The sequence below is a fragment of the Loxodonta africana genome, chromosome 8 (assembly GCF_030014295.1).
Source record: "Loxodonta africana isolate mLoxAfr1 chromosome 8, mLoxAfr1.hap2, whole genome shotgun sequence".
NCBI lineage: Eukaryota > Metazoa > Chordata > Mammalia > Proboscidea > Elephantidae > Loxodonta > Loxodonta africana.
Genome location: NC_087349.1, coordinates 122,828,873 through 122,853,166, shown reverse-complemented (window position 1 = coordinate 122,853,166; position 24,294 = coordinate 122,828,873). Strand labels below are relative to the sequence as shown.

At 50.9% G+C, this 24,294-nt stretch overlaps 1 protein-coding gene across 1 annotated transcript in view; it reads right to left on the bottom strand.

Annotated features, from left to right (window-relative positions):
* Window positions 1-24,294, bottom strand: part of GRID1 (glutamate ionotropic receptor delta type subunit 1) — a 986,611-nt gene that overhangs the window by 786,747 nt on the left and 175,570 nt on the right. Inside the window, exon 3 of the mRNA XM_064290308.1 lies at window positions 23,338-23,622. Within this exon, the coding sequence (XP_064146378.1) occupies window positions 23,338-23,622 (285 nt within the window). The remainder of the gene's footprint in view (window positions 1-23,337; window positions 23,623-24,294) is intronic.

The following is a 24,294-nucleotide window of genomic DNA, read 5'->3' as shown; positions in this document are numbered from 1 at the left end:
CTTCTGACATTCATTTTTGTCTTTTCTTTCTTTCCTGTCTTTTTAATGACCTCTTGCTTTCTTCATGTATGATGTCCTTGATGTCTTTCCACAATTAGTCTCGTCTTCAGTTATTAGTGTTCAACGCATCAAATGTATACTTGAGATGGTCTCTAAATTCAGGTGGGATATACTCAAGGTCGTACTTTCACTCTCCTGGACGTGTTCTAATTTTTCTTCAGTTTCAACTTGAACTTGCATATGAGCAAGAGATGGTCTGCTTCGCAGTCGGCCCCTGGCCTTGTTTGGACTGATGATGCTGAACTTTCCCATCGTCTCTTTCCACAGATGACATTGTGGAAAGTAAAGTAAATAGGCATTTTTTTACCTGCTTAATTGCCATCTATTTATCTTCTTTGGATCTTAACAGTAAACGCGTCTTCCAATCTGTGAGCACAGTATATTTTTCTATTTATTTAGGTCTTTTTAATTTCTCTTAGCAATGTTTTATAGTTTTCAATGTACAAGTCTTGAACATTTTTTGTCAGGTTTATCCCTAAGTATTTCATGTATTTTAGTATATAGGTACAATGATTTTTTTGTATGTTGATTTTTTTTTTTATTCTGCAATGTTGCTAAACTCACATAGTAATTCTAGCAACTATTTTATAGATGGAAACCCTGGTGACACACTGTTTAAAAGCTATAGCTGCTAACCAAAAGATCGGCAGTTCAAATCCACCAGGCACTCCTTGGAACCCCTATGGGGCAGTTCTACTCTCTCCTATAGGGTCACTATGAGTCCAATTGACTTAACAGCAGTGAGTTTTTTAGTGGGTATTTTGTAGATTCCATTGGATTTTGCCCATAGATAATCATGGGATCAGTAAATAAAAAGTGTTAAGTTTTTCATTTCCAATCTGAATGCTTTTTATTTCTTGTTCTTGCCTAATTAAACTGGCTAGAACCTCAAGTACAATGTTGAATAGATGTGGTAAGAGTGAACACCCCCTTCTTTTTTCTGATTGTAAGGGGAAAGCATTCCCTCTTTCACCATCAATTATGATATTAGCTACGGATCGTTCATAAATGCACTTTATAAGGTTAAAGAAGCTCCTCTCTATCCCTAGTTTGCTAAGAGTTTTAACATGGTTGGATGTTAGATTTTGTCAAATGTTTTTTCTGCAACATGACTGTATGTTTTTGCTTTTCTAGTCTATAATTAGAAGCCCTGGTGGTGCAGTGGTTAAGCACCTGGCTGCTAACCAAAAGGCAGGTGATTCAAACCCACCAGCTGCTCAGAGGGAGAAAGATGTGGCACTCTGCTTCCATAAAGATTACAGCCTTGGAAACCCAACAGGGCTGCTCTACTCTGTCCTAAAACGTCGCTAGGAGTTGGAATCAACTCAACAGCAAAGGGTTTGGGCTTTTTTTTTTTTTTAGTCTATAATTACTGTAAATTACATCAATTGACTTTTGAATTGTTGAACCAATTTTGCATTACTGAGCTAAATCCCATTTGGTCATGATGAAGTATCCCTTTTACATATTGTTGCTAATATTTTGTTGAGGTTTTACTGTGTCTGTGCTTATGAAGGATATTGGTCTATAGCTTTCTTATAATATTTTTGTCTGTTTTGCTATCAGGATAATGCTGGCCTCATAGAATGAGTTGGGAAGTATTCCCTCCCCTTTAATTTTCCAGAATAATTTGTGTAAAATGAGCAATATTTACTCCTTAAATGTCTGATAGAATTCAGCAGGGAAGCCATATGGGCCTGGAGTTTTCTTTCTCAGAGGTTTGTTAGTTAAAAATTCAATTTCTGTAATAGATATAGGAATTTTCAGGTTTTCTATTTCTTCTTCAGTGAACTTTAATAGTTTGCGTCTTTCAAAGAATTTTTCCATTTCCAGATTTGTGATCAAATTTGCTGGCACAAAGTTTTTCATAATATTCCCTATTAATACTGAATCTGTAGTGATACCACCTTCCTCATTCCTAACACTGGCAATTTCTTCCTGATCACTCTGGTTAGAGGTTTATCAATTTTATGTTCACAAAAAAACAGCTTTTGGTTTCATTTATTTTCTCTATTGTTTTTGTTTCCTATTTCATTGTTTTCCACTCTGATCTTTATTCTGCTTATTTTGGATTTCATTTGCTTTTCTGTTTCTAGAGTCTTAGGTAGAAGCTAACTATAATTAGAGAACTTCCTGCTTTTCTAAGGAGCCCTGGGGGCGTAGTTGTTAAGAGCTCCGCTGCTAGCCAAAAGGTCAGCAGTTCAAATCCACCAGCCACTCCTTGGAAATCCGATGGGGCAGTTCTGCTTTATCATATAGGGTCACTATGAGTCAGAATGAGCTTGATGGCAATGGGTTTGGTTTCATCTTTGCTTTTCTAAGGGCAATGGAATTTGAAGTTATATAGCCATCAGTTTTTGTAACTTTCTATCTGGGTGACCTTAATCTAGTTAATGAACCTGTCTGAATCTCAGCTTTTCCATCTGAAAAATGGAGCCAAAAATACCTACTTTAAGGGCTGTTACAACAAATCAATTTTCAAACACCAAGCCCAATGGCTGGCTCACAGTAGTTGCTCAATAAATGTTTTTCCCTTCTTATGCCCCATGACAAGAAGCCACACCCATCACCTCCTTGGGTGACAGCCCTAGGGCACATGACAGCCACAAGACACAAAGGCCAGTGCAGCCACGAGAGCTCAGCAGCAGATTTGACCTATTCACGGAAAGAAGTAGACTGAGGTGCAGAGGTCAACCTCCGTCCGATCAGTCCACCTGTTCCTGGGGATAAGCTTTAGAGCTGGAGAAGCCAGACGCAGGTTCCCATGACACTAACAGGCTTGTGTGGGCACCCCAGAGAACAGTCAAGAAAAAGCATCCCAGGCTCCTTTTAGCTTTTACCTTAGCATTTGACCCTTCAATTTACAAACCTTCAGAGGACACATATCCAGGTGGGTTGTCTTTGGGGTCAGACATACCTGCTTGGCCACTTATAGGCTCTGTGACCTCAGACAAGTTATTTAACCTCCCTGGGGCTCTGTTTCTTCATTGGAAAATGGGGTTGATAATAATACCAGACACTTGATAAGCACTTTCTATGTACCAGGCACTATGTGCTCTCCGGTGCTACCTGTGATGTAGATACCGATGGGCCATCTGAGACAGAGGAATTGAGTACCTTACCCCAGGAAGGGTGGAGCTGGGATTGAACTCCGTCTGTATCAGAGCACAGATGCTAAACCACCATCCACTGCTGCCAGTTATACCATCCTCTCAGGGTGGTGTGGGGATTACTGATTATACCCAAGGGCCTAGCACTGAACTAGGCCAGGAAATGTGAGATTCCTGGGAGCAACCAGAGAGCCCAGAAGCCCCAAGCAGAACAGGTGATGCTCCTGGCAGCTGCACAGGTGCTGAGAGACACTGGGGTTGCCCTCAATCCAGGGAAGGTATTTATAGTGCAGTAGGCACCACACCTGCTCAGGCTGAGCTGAGCCTGGAGTGATTTGCACATGGAATTACCCATTATCACTCATTTTCATACTGCAGTTACATGGAAAATAATTCAAGGAGAAGTTCCCACCGCCCATTTCCTACAAAGACTTTGCAGCTGCAAAATGAGATACACAGGGAGAGATGTCAGAGCCACAGAGACCACTCCCCAGCCCTTGTGGAAGGGAACTGAGACACAGACGGAGGCCTGCCTGAGGCCCACTGGTTGGTGATGGCAAGCTGGGTGGAGACTGGGCACACCAGGCCCGGCCCTGCCCTGCCCATAACCCTGCAGGCCCCTGGCAGAACAGATTTTCAGGTGTGGACACAGGAATGCACGCCTGACTACATGTATGCTCCAGGTGACCCACATGACAAAGTGACTGGAAGGCTAAGCACATGCAGCGGTACCCTGGGCAGGGAAAGCAAGAGCCGTACAAAGAGGAACGTCTGATTCTGACTCCGCACACTTCAGTAGTGTTTATATCTTTTCAACGAGAACATATATATTCTCATTACCTGAGACACTTTTTATTTCTGTCTAGGAGCCAGTGGGAACCGTGTTGGCACAGTGGTTAAGAGCTCAGCTGCTCATCAAAACGTCAGCAGTTGGAAACCACCAGCTGCTCCTTGGGAACCCTATGGGGCAGTTCTGCTCTGTCCTGTAGGGTCACTATGAGTCAGAATCAACTCCACAGCAATGGGTTTGGTTCGGTTTTTGGGAGGAGCCAGTGAGAGCCTGCTCCAGGTGAGGGGCTGATGCCGTGGGGCCTGACAAGGCGCTGGCTGCAGCTGGGGGAGGGCAGAGGCGGGAATGCACAGGAACTAAGCATGCCCTCTCAGGACAGTGCAGCAGTGAGTGGGCACCAGCAGGAGGGGAAGTTAGCTCAAGGAAGCCGAGATCGTGAGCCCAAAAACTGCGTGGACTTGAACCCACTCCCTCCTCTGCACCACTGAGGTCCCCTCTGTGAGGCCCATGAGACCGTGCCACCAGCCACCCCCAAGCTAGGCAAGGGCTCAGGCTGGCTAGCTTGGAGAGCCAGGGCAAAAGCAAACCCAAAGCTGTAGCCAGAGAGTGCACCCCCCTCAGTCTGGTCTCCTGCACCCCACCCCACCCAGCCATCAGACACCCCTCCCCCTGTTTCCTTTACCAGGAGTCACTTTTTCCTGAAGGAGGCAGAGCCTCTGTGCCTGAAGCACAGACGAAGGGTGCCAGCAGGCTAGTAGGGGTGGGGACAGCATTTAAGTGCTTCTCACCCTCCGGGCACCAGGGCTGCAGAGAGCTACCCTGTGGCTGTGGGACATGTATCCACCCCACCCTGTCCCTCACCCACCACTGCTAACTCCTCTGCTGAGGCAGAAATGATGCCACCATCCACTGCTTTCAAGCACCCCCAGTGTGCCCAGCTCTGAGCTGGGCACCATCGCCCGCACAGCCAGGGCCACAGCAGAGGCAGAAGCCACACCAGGTCCTTGAGGAGCACGGGAGGAGCCAGGAGACTGGGACATGGAGGCCAGGGTCAAAGCCATAGTTGTCCAGGCCCAGGACACTCCTGACACTGCCCAGGGAAGTGCCAGTGGCTTTGTTTCCACAGTGCCCATTTCCAACATCATAAGACCACCTCCCCTGGACTCCCTCCATAGACCCCTGTGGCACTTTTCCAGGCTTCCTTCCCCTCCTCTGAAAAGAGAGGGGACTGGACAGTCACTTCTGGGCTCAGATGCTCTAATGCCCTGGGAATCCCTGACTAAAGCTGGGCTTGCCATCTCTACTCATCACGCTCTTTCCTCATTCTTTCAGGACAATGGACTTCGAGGGAGCATCTGATACCCACCTTCTCCTCCCCACCCCTAATCAGTCAGCTTCCAAGCCAGGGCACTTCCTGCTGGAAAATGCTCCCCACACGTCCCCCCATACCACCCTCACAGGCCTCGTCCCCACCCCCTGGGGTCCTGATGCAGCTTCCTCATTGCTCCTCTGCCTGCAGCCTCCGTTTCTCCTTCATCTCTGTCCCTAGATGCACAGATGCACACACATACAGACACATGCTTCCAATCCACCCCGTAGGCTGCACTAAAACTCCAACTTTATACAGCCCTGATCATGAACCTGCACTAGATCCCTGACCTACAGCAGAGTTCTTCAACCTCAGCACTGCGCACGTTCTGGTCCAGAAAATGCCTTGGTTGAGGGATATGGGACTGTTCAGCAGCATCCAGCTCTTATCTACCCACTAGATGCCACCTGCTCTCCTTGCCTCCAGCTGTGACAACAAAGTGTCTCCAGAGACCTAACGAAATGCCCCTGGGCTGGGGAGGGGGGGAATCGCCCCCATTAGGAACCACCGTCCTACAGGATCAAGTCCAAACCCCTAACCTGGCTTTGCAGACCCTTCGCTTTTTCCTGCAAACTTGCCTACCTTGAATTCCCATGACTGCCCAGTCTCAGACCTGTGCAAATGCCATGTCTCCTCCTGACTTCACACTTGTCTCTACTCAGGCTGTTCCTGCCATGGGGATCCTTGTCTCCATCTACACAAATCAACCTGCCCTTCTGGGGCCAGTGTGGGTCCCACAGTCAGCCTTCCCACCAGCCTTCGCCCCAAGCAGGTAACCAGCACCGTAAGAGGGAGCAGGTGGCTGTTGCTCAGCTGCAGAATAGAGGTCTGGAGGGCAGCATGTGCCAACTTCCGCATGTAAACGCTCCCTCCATGGCCCGTTTCATGCACCCAGTGCTGTGGCTGAACATGGAGCCAGGAGAGGTCCAGCACACTCACACATGTCCCCCTCTCACTGCCCAGTGTCCACAGCAGGTGTAGGTAGGTGCCCAGGATTTTCACTGCCCTGGCGCTCATGTCATCTGCAGGGGAAAGGAAGGACGGGCCAGTCCCCCAGCCAATGCCTGCCTTTCTGGCTAGAGGAGGTCCAAGTGGAAGGTGACCCTTGGGAGAAAAGTCTCTCCCCAGGCCCCTCTCCCTGGTACCAAAGGCACCCCTTCATTTCAGTGGGTCTGGCGCCTCACTTTGACCTGCCCTCCCCACACAGACCAGCAAGCCAGAAGTCCAAAGGAAGAACTTCACCTTGAGCTGCTCTAGGACCCCTCATAAAACCTGCGCTGACTTAGAGGGAAGCAAATTTATTGATCTTCTTGGTGGCTGTTAGCAAGATTCACAGCTGGCTATGGACTGCATTCATCTGAGCCTGTGACTTTAATTGCCACAGGCGCGGGAGAAGGGTGAGTGTGCCTGTCCGTGTGTGTGCATGTGTGCACTTACGTGTGCGCATGTGCATGCTTATGTGTGTGTGCTTGTGTGTACGTGTGCATACTTATGTGTGAGTGTGTGCATTTGTGTGTGTTGTGTGCATAGGTGCCTGTGTGTACTCACGTGTGTGCATGTGCATGCTTATGTGCACACGTGCGTTCCTGTGTGTATTGTGTGTACAGGTACACACGTGCATGTCTGTGTGTGTGAAAGCCTCCAGATCTCCGGGCATCTGATTTTCACTACAGCTGACCCATTTGCTCACTCACAGAACAAGCATTTGCTCACTGCCTGCTATGTGCCAGGGCTGGCATTTGATGCCATGGATTCAAAGGCCAGTAAACCGGGGTATCCACCTAGAGGAGCTTACCGTCACGAGGGAGGAGAGGAAACAAAGGCAATGGTTATGACCCAGTGATTGGGGTGAGACTCAGGGAGGGCTATGGGAGCCCAGGGAGGGGTGGCCCATCTGGCCTGGGGAAGAGGGGAGCTGAGGAGGAGACACTCACCTTGGCAATGGAAGAACAGCACGTAGGGCAGGGGCTGGGGCCGGGAAGGGCAGCCTTGCAGGGGGAGTGGCGCGGGACACTTTGAGGAAAGGCTGGTGCTGCTGTGCAGATCCCAGCCAGTTTGCACTCACACCCATGCCCTGCCCTTCCCTGCCTGCTCTGGATGGTGTTCACCCCATCAGAGACGTAACTAAGGTAGAGGGTGCGTGCTCTGGGTGCTGCTTATGAGCAGGTTCTATCGGCCATTGCACTTTCCATCGCCAGCCCTGGGAGATCATTCAGCAATTTAAAACATTGCCATAGGCACTATTTTCCATAGACAGACCCCTGTCACCCCTGTGAACCACACTTCCCAGACTCCATGACTTTCTAGTTACAACTGGGTAACAACAGGCGCTGCTGGGAGCTGGGGGCCAGGAGAAGGGGAGAGTGGGGCATTTTGCCCTTTCTCTGCTGCCAGCATCTCTAACCCAGGTCGGGTCTCTGCCAGGCTCCCAGCTTCCTCAGGGTGGCCCCTCTGGGAGGCCTCAGTTCCCACTAGGTAGTCCTGGCTCCTGGGCTCTGGTAGCACCAGCTCTCCCATTGGTCCCTTCAGCCCTGGTGTCTCAACACCTGCCTGCAAGTATTAGTGGGAGTTGCTCCATTTCACCTGTGTTCACCTTTGCCGGCATCTATCAGCAGTTCCCAGCACTAGCTCCCTCCACGGAGCTCCTGGGGTGGTTCTGTTTTCCTGACGACATCAGCTGGTGCAGAGAGAAGATGCCACAGAGGGAGGCGAGGGCAGACCCTGAGGGTCCCATGGGCTACAAGAAGGAATTTGAACTTGATCCCTGAGGAGAGGCCACTGTTGGAGGGCTCTAAGCAGGGCAGTGAGTTTAAGGAAGGCAACTTTGGTGGCAGAGGGAGGAATGAATGGATGCCTTCCAAAGGTGTAACACTGAAATGTACAAACATGAGCACGCACGAGCCTACAGCACCTACGTTCAACATCCTCCCCTACACAGAGGTCCTGAGAGACTAATCTCCCCTTCCAGCACCCTCAAAAAGCAAAGTGAGAAGTTGCCAGCCCCCAGACAGGTACGTGGGACAAGGAGCAGCAGGTGGGGTCTCTACATTTATGACAATGCCATAGGGCTGCAGGCTTGTGTAAAGGATGCAGCTCCCAGAGCAGACCTGAGTCCCCGCCCTAAGGATCTGCTGTGTGCCTGCCCCTCTGTGGATGGCATGTGTCTGCCTGGAGAGGCTGGGAGGGTGAGCAGCAGGAAGAACAGGAAGGAGGCAGAGTGGACAGAAATGCCCCGGCCCCCAGAGCCTCCACCATACTATATAGCCTCTCAACAAAGAGGCCCCCAGGATGGCTCCTAGCCCACCCTCACTGCTTTCCTCACACCAAGGGCCCAGTGTTCTGCACGCCTGCCTGTGGCTCAGAGCAGCATAGAGCAGTCAAGATGAAAGAGGGCTTGAGACTAAAATGGCCTCCTACCAAATAGAACCATCCGACCCTCAGTTCCCCAAGCAGCGAGCTGCGCTGACACCTTCCTGGCTGAGACGCTGCAAAGATGGAGAGGAGGACCGACCATGAATGGCCCACAGAGTCACAGCACAAGTGTTTGATTCCCTTCCCTCTGGAGGAGGAGTGCAGGCGTGTGGTTCTGCTGAGGATCTGCAGGCGAAGTTCAACCGATGGCCCTTAGGAAGTTTCCAGGCCCAGAGGACAACGAAGTCTTCAGGAAGGACCTTTAGTTCACAATGACTAGTCACCCAGGACACCTCCTCCCTGCTGGAGGAGGCTAGGGCTAAGGACCCTTCCTACCACTATGTCCCCAGGGGGTCCTTGGCAGCAGGAACAGGCCCTTCCAGCTCAAATCAGCTATGACAGTTGGAAAGTTCCTTCTTGTATTGGCCCTGATTCCCCACATGCCTGGCTCTTTGTCCAGATCCTGGTCCTGCTGCTACACAGAGTAGGCATGACCCCTCTGCCCCACATCAGCCCACCTGAAGGTTGCAACCCCAGCCCCAGGCCCACCAGCTCCACCTCCCAAGGCCTCTGGCTCCTCTTCTCCAAATTTACATCAGCTTGGCTTGACCCCACCAGACACAGGTGGCATCAGAGAGACGCACACAGGGTCATGTTCCTCCTCATCATCTCTTCCCCTGCACACCTCCACCAAGCTGCCACTGACTCAGTTCTCAAAATCTTCCTCACAGAGCTGCTGCTGCCCTAGAAGCCTCCTTGCCACATTGCAGCTGGTGCACTGATTTTGAATTTTGTCCCCGACTTTCTGCTCAACCACACCTTCCCTCAGCAACATGACACCCACGAATCCATCTTCCTCCAAGTCATTGAAAAAACAGGAACCAAAACAAGATCTGTTCTACTCCAAAACACTTCTCATCGTACCTGCCCTATTTTGGTACCTGACATACACCTCACCCCATCTTTCTAATTGGAAACCAGAGTCCCCCGCACCCAGCAAGTCTATATTCGAGCAATTCATCTCACAGAAATACTTCTCTGCATAAAGATGTATATTCAAGAGTGTGTACTATAGCACTGTTTGTAACGGCAAAGCTCTAGCAGTAACATGGCTACCCCATGTGTGTTAGAATAGAACATCCTCCATAGGGTTTTCAATGGCTGGTTTTATGAAAGTAGATCATCATGTATTTTTTTCCCAAGGCACCTCTGGGTGAACTTAAACCTCCAGCCCTTCGGTTAACTGCCAAGAGCATGAACTGTTTGTACCACCTAGGGACTCCTAGCAAAACACTAGCAACGGCCTAAGAGGGAACTGGATGGGCCATCCACCCTGCAGAACGTGCAGTGGTTAGACAGAGAATGAGGCAGAACCAAAGGGTTGACATGCAGGAACGCCCAAAGCACATAAAGTAAAAGGCACATCCCAGATGACGCGTAAGGCACGCTCACGTCCTGCGTGTGACAACACTGCACGAGTGACTGTGCACATGTGCGTGATGACATCACAGAAGCGGCCTTAGTTACCTCCAGAGAGGAAGTCAGACAGATGGCGGAGGGGGAGGGGACCACAGGGGGCTCACACTTTTCACCTTAAATGTCTACGCTATTTTCATTTTTTTCACCAAGAGCATATTCATTTCCTGCATTCCTTATATAATAAAAAAAAATTCAAAGCAAAAATCACAAAGAAAACAGGGTGATCCTACCCTTCCACAGCTCCCAGCCCTTGGAATACAATGCAGTCCTCCTGCTGGGCCAGGGGTCCGTGACCTGGTCCCTGTTCCCCAGACTCCAGATGCCAGGCAGGCATGGCTTTCTTCAGCCCCTGGAACACCCCTGCTTTCTCTCACCCATGGGCCCCCACACCTAAGATCTCCCCCAGTGCCCTCCTCACCCCATCAGGATGCAACTCAGCTACCAATGTTCAGAAAGACCCTGACAGGCTCTCCAGCCAGACCAAGTGCCCTGCGGCACCCTGCAGCCCTGCACTGGGCCAGCTGCATCGCGACCCTCACCCGAGCCAATGGCAGTGACTGGTCTACTCACTGTCTTGTTAGGGCCAGTGGGGCAAAGATCAGCCTGCTGCGCTCACCTTGATGGTCCAGGGCCTCACACAGCCCTGGGACCCCGAAGGCCATCGGTGGGCATCTGTCCAGCGGAACTGGATCGCATGAATGTGTGAAGCCTCAGTCAAGCACAACAGAGAGAGCCAGGATGTGTGATCCCTGCCAGAGCATGACGGTCCATGGCCATGCTCACAGCCAGCCCAAAGGTGGGTCTATACACCCTCTTTCAGGAACTGCGAGCTCCGGTCTAGGAACAGCCAGGCCAGGGGAGGGTCACACTCCACAGCAGCAAACTGGGCTGGGCTGAGACACAGGCCATCAAAGTGCACTCTACACGTGCTTGAAAGCTGGGTCTGAGTTACCTTCATTCTGCCCCAGCCTCTCCTAAGGAGATAAGGCCTTTCTGGGGAACTTTTGAGTGCCGGAGAAAGCCTGGGCCCTCTGAGGAGCCAGACGCCCTGGTCCTCCCTCCCAAGGACACAGAGGCTCTCTAACTCTCTGCACCTTCCGTTTTCACTTGGCTGCCAGAAGAGTGGGGTCACAGTCCTCCTTGTCACCCTCTGAGCCAACACACCCACTTCAGCCATTGTTGTGATGTCCTATGGCTGCCACCTTCTTTACCTCATTGCCTCTACAAGCATCATTAGAAGCCTCTGGAAATACTTTCTGGATGTGTGCAGAAAGTAAGCAAACAAATAAGCAAACAGGCGGACAAGGCAACCCAAAACAACTAGGCCAAAATGAGAAGAAGGCCCTGCCAGGCTCACTCAGTACCTCTGGCTCTGGCTGAGCAAGCTTGCACAGGAAGCACCACAGCATATGGTGGGTGTCAGCACAACTTCCATCACGGAACGCACAAATGGGTCTAGACAGGAGGCACGTTGCTACCCACATGGAAAGTGGCCATGTCAACGCTGACCCACAGCTTCTAAGTGGCCTCGTCACTACTCCCAGAGCCTGCAATGGGAACCATGGGGGGTGGGGGCTCTTGTTGTCAGCTGCTGTCATGTCAGCTCCAACTCATGTTGATCCCATGCACAATGGAACGAAGAGTTGCCTTGTCCTGCTCCATCTTCACAGTCGTTGGTATGCTCAAGTCCATTTCTGCAGCCACTGTGTATTGTGAGTGCCTTCCAAGCTAAAGGACTCATCCTCTAGTGTTATATTGGACAAATGTTCTGTTGTGATCCACTGGGTTTTCATTGGGTAATTTTCAGAAGCAGATAGCCAGATAGCAGACAGACCCTTCTTCCTAGTCTGCCTTAGTCTGGAAGCTCCGCTGAAACCTATGCACCACAGATGACCCTGCTGCTATTTGAAATACTGGTGGCATACCTTTTAACGCCATAGCAACATGCAAGCCACCACAATACGACAAACTGACAGACAGGTGGTAGACTGCATGGGCAGCTACCACCAAACCAAGACCTCCAGACTCATAACGTCATCTTCTTAACTTGCCAGGGCAACGTGACCTACGATTTGTGGGCATCCCTTCCTAGACAGGACAGAGTTCCCCAGAAGGCCAAGCTCGCCTGTCCCAGCACACAGCTCTCATCGCAGTAGGGGAAGCCCTACCACAGAGGTGGGAAATCGACTGCTCAGATCCACCCTCCCAGCTGCTGGAGGCTGCATGAAGCGGCTCCCCCATCACTTCCCAGGCCCAGCGTCAGCTGCAAGCCCTGCCAACAATCTCCTTCCCCTCAGCACACCGTGCTATTTCACACCCTGGTGTTTTATACACAAGGCTGCCTCTACCCAGGATTCCCTTCCTCCTTCCTCCACCTGCCCGCACCCTTCTCACTCTGGGCTGTAATTCAAAATCCACCACCCGCCTCCTGGCAGAGTCGCAGCTGAGGCTTAGGGCCCCCTGGGCAGTTTGCTCAGGTTCCACTCAACCAGCTTCCTGTATGTCCAGTGCTGTCCTGGGACTGAAGGAATCTCAATCCTTTTCAAGTCCATCCTTCCATTTTATTTCAAAGTCAAAATGACCCTCAGAGGAGGAGATTTTTACTACGCCCATGTAAGAATGAGAAAACTAAGGATCAGAAGGAGCTGTCCACGGGCCCAGGGACACATGGCAAAAGGCAGAGTCAGGAAGTGAACTCAATTCTGCCAGCAGAGCCCAGGCTCACCCCAGAACCTCGGGATCACTGCTGCCATCATGCTCTGACAAAGACATTTATCACACAGGTTCTCCCTCCTGTGACACTGGAACTTTCTCAAGGGCTGGGCCCATCTAAACGGCCATCTACCCTCAGCACCTGCCAAGGTGAAAGGTGTAGACGGAAACGCACTGGGCTAAACATGCTGGTCCCGTTGGGGGGTCAGGGCAGGCTTTGCCTTTGCACATCTTTGTACTCCCAAGTTGTTGTTGTTGCTGCTGTTAGCTGCTGTTGAGTCAGCACCTGACTCATGGCGACCCCATGCACAACAGAACTAAACACTGCCTGGTCCTGAGCCATCCCCATGATTGGGTGTGGACTGAACCACTGTGAGTCACAGAGTCTCCACTGGCTGATTTTTGGAAATAGATTGCCAGGCCTTTCTTCCTAGCCCATCTTAGTCTTAAAGCTCCACTGAAGCCTGTTCAGCATCATAGCAACACGCAAGCCTCCACTGGCAGATGGGTAGTGACTGTGCGTGAGGTACATTAGCTGGGAATCAAACCTGGGTATCCTGCATGGAAGGTGAGAATTCCACCTCTGAACTACCAATGCCCCTTTGTATCCATACTAAGCATATATTATTATTACAATTGAAAATCTCAAATAAAGAAACAAATGCTTCCTGGAAGAATAAATGGACCACGAAAAGCTCTAAAATTTAGATTCATTCATTTATCAAATATTTATAGAGCACATACTATGTTCCAGGCACTGTCTTAAGTGCTATGATACAGCACCATTCAACAAGAGACAAAATCCCTGCCTCTATGGAACTCGTGTTCTAGTTGAGGGAAGACAGACACAAGAAAAAATGAGTCAATGCTCATAAACTCAATAAAAAACCAAAACAGTGAAGGCAGAAAGTCCAGAGAGATAGGGTTCCATTCTAAGGGAGCTGGGGGGAAAAGGCCCCACGGGCAGATGAAACTGAGAGCAAGGACCTGGAAGTGGGGAAGCAGCCATGCAGGTATCTGGGGGACATGTCCTGGACAGAGGGCACAGCCAGCACAAAGGCCCTGAGGCAGGGCTGGGCTGGGCACAGTCACGGAAGAACAAGGTGCAAACGTGGTGGGAGAAGGACAGCAGGTGGCCACGGGAGGCCGCTGCTGGAATGGTGGCTGTGACTCCCACAGCTCTGGATGCCGCAGCAGATATCTGGATTCCCATCTGTGGTTCCTGCAAAATGCCTCACACAAAAATACGTCAGGGTGCTCCTCAAAGTCTTTCTACCTCCCAAAGACTCCTATGGGGAAGGATGCTCCCAAACTGTCCTAGAGATGGTTTCTGAGTACAGGCCCCTGCCACGGCCCCCGCCCAGCCCAGTCAGGGCAGATCCGCAGGCAAGAGGAACTCCCCTGGCAGCCTCCAGAGAGGTTCTTCAGAGCCACAGGGCTGCAGCAGGAAGCCCTCTGCAACACTCTCACGGTCCACCACATGGTCCTCGTGGCCTGCCAAGTGCTTGGAAATGCCGACTTTGCCCAGAACTCTGAGGAGGTGAAGCTCCCCACCTCACAGGTCAAGACATCAGGCTCTGAGGGTACACGGCCGGCCCAGGAGCATGAAGTCACCCCTAACACTGCCTCCCCAGGGGTGACCAGAGGTTGCTTGGCAAGTGGAAAGGTGCCGTTTCAGGCCAGTGAGCAGACGGTCAAGGCACTAGACCCGCCTGGAGAGTGCCTAGTCCAGGCACCAGTCACGGCTGCCAAAGGGCTCCCTTGCCCCCCACTTCTACACCTCCTGTTCTGTACCCTCTCTTCCTGCTGCAATGACATCCTGCTCCCTGGGGACCCTAAAGGAGCGGAAAGATGGCTACAGGGACCCTTCATTTTCTCCAGACACATGGCTCTGATCTCAGCTCTGGGGTTATATGGCCAGTGTCAGGACAACTGGGGCCAGGCAACTATCCTGCGAATGTCTCTCTCACAAACTGAAGACATCTCTATACCTGGCAGCTTTCCACACCTTGATTGGGGTGGTGGTTACATGGGTGAATACATTTGTCAAAACCCATCAAATGGCTCACTTTTATCAGGTGAATTTACTGTATGCTAATTATACCTTGGAGTCTCTGGGTGATGTAAATGGTTAAAGCACTCGGCTACTAATCTAAAGGCTGGGGGTTTGAGTCCACCCAGAAGCACCTTGGAAAAAAGGTGTGGTGATCTACTTCTGAAAAATCAGCCACTGAAAGCCCTATGGAGCACAGCTCTGCTCTGACACACACAGGGAGCTGCCGTGAGTCGGGGCCAACTGGACAACAACGGATAGTTATACCTCAATGAAGTGAACTTTAGAAAATGAAGGCACTTCCCTGACCTTGCTAATAGTACTGGGGAAGAGCCACATGCTCCCCAACAAGAAAGCAGCAGCTGAGTGTTTGACGGAGACCATGGAAAGGATGTAACATTTAATTTGACTAGAAAAGGGAAGAGTACCCAGGTGGTACAAAGGATTAACGCGCTCGGCTGGTAACCAAAAGGTTGCACGTTTGAGTCTGCCCATAGGCGCCTCGGAAGAAAGTAGGGCCATCTACTTCTGAAAGACCAGCCGCTGAAAAGCCTGCGGAGCGCAGGCGTACACCGACCCACACGGCGTCACCAGGAATTGGGGTCCATTCGACGGCAACTGGTGGTTTATGAAAGGAGAAGGGATCCCACTTGGGCCCACGGTCCTCCCAGAAGTTTGGGGCCATGTCTCCTCAGTGCCCTTCCTGGGATTCTCTTACTCATTGAGACCTCCTCCCTGCTCTCTCTCGTGGGCTGGGGCCGAGGAGATGTCAAGGGGGGCCTATATTTGTCTTCTGAGGGGGCACTGCAGCATGTCGTAAGAGGAGGACACGCAGAAGGCCCCCCCACCACATGTGGGAACCAGGGCGCTGGCCATTGTCCTTTATCCACACGGCATCGGGCGTCTCCTCACATCCCACACGCTTGGGAATCTGACGGACGGGTGAGCCAACTTCAGAGTTAATGAACTTTAATCTTCCAGTGAACACTACAATTAATGCACCCTGAAGTACAGCTGCTTTATAATTAGACAGAAGAGCAAAACCCAAAACACTAGTCCGGGTAAGGTTACCGTTGAACTTCCTTGTACGTTTCCTAGCAATTAAACTGACTTATTCATTTCATCTGGAAGAAGTATTTATTACTTTAATTTAAACTAATGCCATAATGATACGATATGTGTTATTAATGACAGCGCTTACCACCATGGCTCAGTCATCTGGTCTCCTTCGCCAGGGGCTGCAAAGGAGACTTTTCAGCATGGAATGTTGATTAAGATGGCATTTGTCCCAATAACTCTCTCTCTTCCCGGGCATTTTACTTTAGGAAGACTCCAGAGGGGCGAGGCCCACCAGCTGGCAGGTATTTGCTATTATAACCAGCCTGGCTGTCCAGTTGGGTGCCTGGGATGGCCAGTGAGACCCGCAGGGTGTGGGGTGCCTCCTGCCCACGTGAGAGCTAACCGGGAAGTGCTGACCCCTAGCTCCCTGTTTCCCTGAGCACCAAGAATACACCCAAGATGCAGTCTGGGCTGAGAACAAGCTGGGGCTGGGGTTCACCAGCCCAGCAGCCAAGGAAACTGGGTAGCGGTGGGCTGTAGCTGGGCACAGTTCCCCAGCAGGTGAGCCTTGCTGAGCACTCCCCAGGTGCAAACCCTGGGCTGAGCACCTCACTCTAGTAACTCATTTAGTCCACACAACGGCAGTGTCAGGCAGGCATTTACAAATGAGGAAACCGCTGCATAAAAAGGTTGAGTGACTCACCCAGTGTCACACAGCTCTAGAGAGGCAGAGCCAGGATTCAACACAGGCAGACGGCTCCAGAGTCCATGCCTCTAACTGCTACACTCAAGGGACACCTGAGTCAGGGTCCAGGGCAAACAGCCGGAGCCCCTGCACGAAGACTCTCAGGAGGCTGCCTGTGTGCCCGCACCAGAATGCCTGTGAGGGAGGGTGCTGACTACTGCTACCCTGGCCCCACACATGGTTTACTGCTGTTATGCAGACCACTATGTCCCTCCCTAGAACAGCATCTCTCTATTGAGTGCTTGCGTCTACTCAAATACATACAAATGAGCTTGATTTTATGCAAAGCAAACATACCACAGCACAGTTCTTGCTCTGCTGTTGCCCATGAACGGTACCATGTGTTGGAACCGTTGCATCTTATAGATATAAAAAAAAAAAAGAATACTAGTTTTCCGTTGACTGTACATGTCGTAATCTATTTAACCAATTTGCTGGAGATAGGCATTGCGAGTGTTGCCAATTTCTGTTGCTATAAACACTGTTACAGTCAATCCCTGCACATGAAGAAAGGCTCTACCTCTGCCGTCTGGTCTCCACGGTTTCACCACGAGGACTGAGACAGGCTGCAAACGGATCTGGGAAACTCAGGCTTTGGGGTCAGAACTGGCCAGCCCCACTCACCAGTTATATGACCTAGAGAAAGCACCTTTAGTTTTCCACGCCTCAGTCTCCTCATTTGTAAGCAGGGGCCCCACAAGCTCACCTTGGGCCTCCTGTGAGGATGGAGTGAGCTTCTGTACCTAAAGCACTTAGCACAGAGCGAGTGTGGGATGAGGCAGGGGAGACAAGGCTGTGCTGGCTGACAGGAAGCCTGGGTGTTTGGAGGAGTCCAGGCCCCATTTCTAGCTGGACCCTGGGCTGTGGTTTGTCCTCAGTCAGCTCACAGTTCTTCTCCAAGCATTTGCTCCTTCCCTTTTGTATGCAGCCAGGGAGTCTAGACAGAAGACAAGGAAGGACTGGCGCCTTCTGGACATGACAGCCCCATTTCTTCCGTCTGCCCTCAGGTCTCTGGATTGGTGACGAAGAATGGGGCCCAAAGTCACCACCAAGGCAGCAAGACATGGCTCCCAGGGGTCTTCAGGAACTGCAAGCATGTCAGTAAGGCTGCTACAGCTTGCCCCGGTCTCTCTCCATCCTCGTCCTGGTCACTGACCAGAATTCAACTATAGTGATGTTTCTCCCTGCGCACTGCTGCCAGGCCATCCATCAAGATCTTTCCTCTGCCTGAAAAATGCTTCCCAACTCCCCGGCCCCCTGTGCTTGCCTAACTCCTACTTGTCCTTAGGCCTCTGCTTAAATGTCACCTCCTCCAGGAAGTTCTCCCCAACCACCCTGCCACAGGCTGTGTTAAATGAACATGAGTCTTCTCCAATTATCACCAAGAACAACAGCAGGTCAGAGCAGTGCCAGGGAAGGAACGCCAGGCCACAGTGCAGGAGGAGGTGAGCCAGGTGCACCCTGTGCTGGGGCCTAGCTGTGGACACCTTGCCAGGTGTACAGCACCTGCTCTCGGTGCAAAGCACAAAGTTACAGCAGGAGAGTATCTTTATGGTACCTGAGTAGGGAGGGATTTCTTAAATTTAAGACAAGAAGGAGTTCACCATTAAAAGACTAATAAATTTGGCAAAAATATAATAAAGAATTTCTATTCACTAAGACAATCCACTAGCTGGAAGAAGACAGCTGCCATACTTAACTTACTTAACTTAAAAAATGGGCAACAAATTCAAGTCTATAAACACGTATTTCATAAGAAAAAAAAAAAACAGCCTCTAGAGAGATGAAAAGATGCTCAACCTCATCTTTTATCAGAAAAAAATGTAAGTTAAAATCATAGTAATATACCATTTTGCACTAATAACTTTAAAGTAAAAACAATACCAAGTGTTGGCGAGGTTGGGGAACTTAGGGAACTCTCATACATGGCAGATGGTGGTATAAATGGTAAGCAATGCTTTGGAGAACTATTTTGTATAACCTAATAATGTGAAATGTGTACAAGCCCAACAGTCCAGCAATTCCACTCCTCAGGGTAGACCCTCAAAAAATTCTTGCACATGAACCATAGCAAGAACCTGGAAACAGCCCAGATGCCATCAACAATAAAATGGGATAAATAATCCAGTGCACACTACGCAGCAGTAAAAACGACTGGCTCCACCTACCCGTGTCAAATGGATGCATCTCAGGAAGCTAACATGGAGTATGAAAGGCAATCACAGAAGAATGCAGAAACCCTATTCCACATACCTGACGTTCACAAACATGCCAAACTAAACAATACGTATTTTAGGGTCCATAGTGTTATGGATTGAACTGTGCCCCCCCAAAAGATATGTTTAAATCCTACCCCTATACCCAGGGACGGATTACACAATAAGCAAGGTACACACGACCTTACTTGTGCTTACTTACTAATCTGTAGTGCACAATTTCACCTGCTTTTCACCATGTCCATTTCTTCATCAAAAATAAGGGTTGCTATGAGTCAGAACTGACTCGGCAGCACTGGGTTTTGGGTTTCTGCACAATACATGGCACGTGTATGGACATGGCAGTATGGACCCTAAAATTCACAGACTCCAGGAATATTTGTTGAATAAACTAGTCAATAATTTCTAAGCTCTCATCATAACTGCAGTCCACGTCCAAATTTAGCTGCTCTAGGAAAATCGTGGCTGCGGCTACCAGCACCTCCCAACACACACACAAACATCTCAGCATTTGAAGTGGCAAATTACAAAGTTCTTCCTTTGGTTTGATCCAAACTTTCGGTATTTTCATGTTACAGATTTTCTCTCCCAAATGCCAGCTTCTTTTATTTTTTCTTTTGCTGTCACAACAAGCACACACGTATTTGTGATGGAATTTTACCAAATGGCACATCTTACATTTTGTAAACCAGATACATATAAACTCCTTTCTCACCCTTGTGCTGAATTCTGTCTCAGCGCCCAATGCTTTGCTGTGCTGATCCCTGACTCCTGCCTCAGATGCTCAGTCCCCAGGCCCTGCCCATCAGGCAGGACATTCCTGGGCTTAGAGGGAGTCTGGGAGGTTAGTAAGGAAGAGAAGGACCTCATGCTAGATTTTCCCACAGGAACCACTTGAGTGGCTGACCACACCAGACCAGGCCATGCCAAATCCAGTCCAAGGCACCTCTCCCACCTTCTTGGCATCAACTCTGTGGCCACCACCATGGGGACAGGAGAGGGAAGCTGGAGCCTGGCAAGCCCCAGTTACACAAATGAATGGTGCCTGGGTTGCCTGCATGGGCCTTCAAGTAAAAAGAACCTCTCTGAGCCTCATTTGCCTCTTCTGCAAAATTTATCCACAGTCCCACCTCAGACAGCTGTTGGGTGGCTTACCCGAAATAATACGTGTGAAGACACTTGCAGATCAGCATCAGAACAGAGTTTCTCTGCCCTCAAACCACTGCTGTTTGACTTTGGGAGAAACAAGACAGGCTTTACACTCAATTTGCTTTTTAATGGGGCTCATCTATAGCTGGTGCTGCAGCGAGTGGGGTCAAGGAGGGGCCTGAGGATTTGTTCAGGCATTGTATGTCTTGACCATATCAGAACGTAAACCCACCCAAAGCCCTCTGGACAGGTCTCCATGAGCCAGGGCAAGGGAGCAACCACAGGTATCACTCTCAGGACAGGACGTGCCACACTGGACAGCACGTGGCTTCACCAGTTGGGGCTCACCTAGTACGGGCATGCTGGAAAGGCACCAGGGGCCCCACCAGGCAAGTGGTGGGAGCTGGTAGTTAAAATTTCACTGAAAATTTGTTGGGGGCAGAAGCCTGGCCTCACAGGTGGCCAAAGCTGGAGGCCAAGGCCAGGGCAGGCAAAGGCAGGAGGTCCTGCACAGAATCAAAGAACTCTGGCCTACAGAAAGTGGAAAGCCAAACAGGTCAGCACCCTGGACAGAGCCATGAGCCACCGCCTCTGCCGCACCATGGGGGCCACCGCTGAGTGAGCAAGGTGCTTTCTACTGCTGAGCCCACACACAGCCTCAGAAGCCTGCCCAACACAGCCATCAAGGCCACCCAGCCAGCCCTGCCGTGGTCCACCAGATGAAAGCTATTTGCCATCCTGGGTCTCTACAGAATTATTGATAAGGGGGGGCCTGATGGAAAAACAACCCCACCGAAGGAAGCAAAGATATCCAAGTCAGAAAAAGGAACACACCTTTTGAGTGTAAGTTCTGGGTGGTAAAAAAGAAAAAAAAGAGGGGATGGGGGGTGGAGATCTCTGCAGAGCAAACCTTCTGTTTCCTAACCCACCTTCCCTACCTCTGACTCAGGGGAAGGACTATGCAGTGTCACTGTCTTTCTCCCCATTTCTCCTTTGTCTTAGGTGAAAATGGTTTGAAAAGCCCAAGTCCTCTAAATCAGCTTGTTCACTCTCAGAGTGACTGTTTCTTGTGGGCATTCTCAGTGCCAGGCACTGTGCTTGGCAGTGGAGACATGACAGTGAATCACAACAGCCCTGTTTGCCTGGAGTTTACAGCCAAGTGTGGGGTCCACTACTAACCAGGGTCTGGCCCCTGTGAGCATACCAGAGCACGCCTCAAGCAGGGCTCAGATGGGAGGAGACTTGTGTCCATGACAGCACGCAACCAAGGGCACAGATCTGTGCAGACAGTGGGGCCAGGGAAGCCCTCCTCAAGGACTTGACTCATTCCAAGTGGAAGTGAGGGTGTAATAAGCAGAGAGGAAAACACAGGGTTTGACCAAAGGCCATCAGGTGACATCTGGTCTGCAAGAATCACAGAAGCTGCAAGGTGTGCAGGCTGGGGAGCTGGACATCTGCCCTCCTGGAGGCTTGAGGTTCCCACCAAGGCACCCTCCCAGGTCCTACGAGGAGCCAAGACTCACAGGGGGCTCTGTAGACCACAGAAGAAGGGGTGCCATGGTGCCTGGGAGAAGTAGCGTGGGAGGGGCCTGCAAATACCCAGCACCCTCCAGCCTGGCAGTGACCCTACCTCCCTCAGGCCTAGGTTCAGAGCAGCTGGACCCCTCCCATGTCAGGATTCAGGGCTGAGCCACCAGCCCTATGGGTCCTCAGGGGAAGGTGCTCTGTGGACATCTCCAGCCTGTCACAAGGTCTCCAACTCCTCTCCAGGGCAGGGGCCAAGCTGCGACAGGGGGAGCCCCAAGTCCGGTCAGAGTCCTGTTAAAGTCCCTGGAACCTCGGGCCACCCTGGTCCTCGTCACCATCTCATCTTTATTTCAGCACGGTGACTGTTTGCTCTTTCAATTCTTCCTGGGAGACTCCACATGGCATATTTGCTCACGAGCTGAGGACAACACTCTGGTCTTAGAGAAGCAGAGTATTCGGGCAAATGCAAACACAGGCTGGTCTCTTTCTTAGTTACATTCTCGACAGAGGAATTATTTCACCGAGAGAGAAAACAGAACTTCCTAGGGTCCTACTCATTGCATCCTGGCCCCCAGCATGGGGCTGCTGACCCTCACCAGACCCCCTTTTAAAGACCACAGAACATGGTGGCTGTGGCTGTGGCTGTGGCTGTGGCTGTGAGAGGTGGCACAAGGCATCCTTGTGATGGAACTGTTCTGTATCCTGACTGCGGTGGTGGCAGGCCACGAGTCCACACACGTGACACAGCTGCACAGAGCTAAACACACACACCTGCACACGCACACACAGAGTGCAGGTAAGACTGCTAGAATATGAATAAGGCCCACGGATTGTATCAATCTCAAATCTTGACTGTGACGCTGTCTTAGAGTTATGCAAGATTTTACTGCTGGGAAACCTGGCAGAGGGTATACAGGATCTCTGTGTATAATTTCTCAAAACTGCATATGAACCTCAATTATCTCAAAATAAAGTTTTGTTAAAAAAAAAAAAAAACACAATGTGGAAACCATTTTATCTTGGGACTAGGACTGGTCTGGTTTTACAGAGCAGCCATAAGAAACCCTGAAGTTATTTCTCAAAAGCCCCATTTCTGGCTTCATAACCAGTAAATTGTGATTGTTCATATGGGAGGTCTTCAAAGAGGCCCAGTTCAACCATGCCCCACGTCCCAGGCCCTCCAGCCCAGCCTGGCCCCAGGCCACTCAGGGCAGCCACAGTCATCTCTAGCCTACATGCCCCCCCCCCCCATGACCTTTGTCCTGGTCAGAGAACCTAAAACCTAAAGCAGGTCAGGGCAGAGAGGGTGAGGAGCCGGGAGCCCGCCACCATCAGCACACAGGGCAGTCTTTGGCGAGAAGGCCCCTGAGGGGACCCTGCTGGCCACTCCTCTGTGCCCGTGCATGGCCCTGCCAATCCCCACAAGCAGTTTATTAATATTTTATTGAAAGCTCTAAGATGATTCAGACTTCAGCTGTCATGACAAGGCAGTGTTGCTAGGCAACTCTGGTGCCTGTCTGCACATCTTTCCCTGTCTCTTCCCCACTCACAAGGCTCGAGGCTGGGCCTTGCCACCTTGCAGCCAGCTTGCTCAGGCCCCCGGCACTCCTGCCCAGTCCCACCGCTCGGCCCCACCAGCTGCCCCCTCCCCACTTACCATACTCACTGTCGTAGAACACGATGAACTTCTGCCAGCGCAGCTCGGTCACCAGCTTGAGCATGACATCATTGAGGCGGACCGGTGGCCTCGAGGCCAGCGTGTAGGCCTCGCCGTCAGGGCTGGGGTTCAGGTGGCAGGCAGTGCGGGGTGACCCCCCTGGGTTGCGCTGAACAAAGAGGTGTGGGATGTGCATGGCATCCGTGAGGGACTGCAGGGCGTTGGCGGATGCACAGCCAGTGGACGTGACCAAAGCCAAAATCCCCTGGGTCATGAGGTCACAGGCTGGAGAGAGAGGGCAGAGAAAGGGAGGGGTCAGCACCAGGGTGATGCTAGACTGGCTTCAGCCCACATAGTCCACACGCATTACGGGTTAGGCCTGTGGCTCTCGTGGGTGCTGTCTCACAGAGCGCCCTTCATGAACCTGCTAGTTACACATTCTTGCACCCATTTAACAAACAACGAAAGAGAGGCTCAGAGGAGTACAATCATTTTCCCTAAGCTACTCAAGGAGGGGATGCTAGAATAGGGATCCAATACCCATCAACCCAACACACTCAAACCGAGCTGTTCCGTTAGCCATCCTGCCTCCTGCCCCAGGCTGTGAGTCCCTGGGGAGCAGAGAACTCACTTTGTCAATCCCTGCAGCCCCGTGGCCTAGCCACGTACTGGGGATACACTGTTTGCCCTACACTTGTTGGCTGAGCACAACCTGCTTGGGATGAAAGGGGATGAATTACAAGGGAAGGCACTTATCCCTGAGGACCCAGGCTATAGGAAAAAAAAAAAGAGAGAGAGAGACCCTAGGTTTCCTGGCCACGTCTACTTCAGTCATATCAAAAAAACACAGGGTCAAACCCCAGATGTCACAGTTGGTTCCAACAGTCCAGAATTATTCAAAAGCCACTTGACAATAACAAAAGGAGATGCTCCCTCAGCTAGCTACGGTGGTTACCG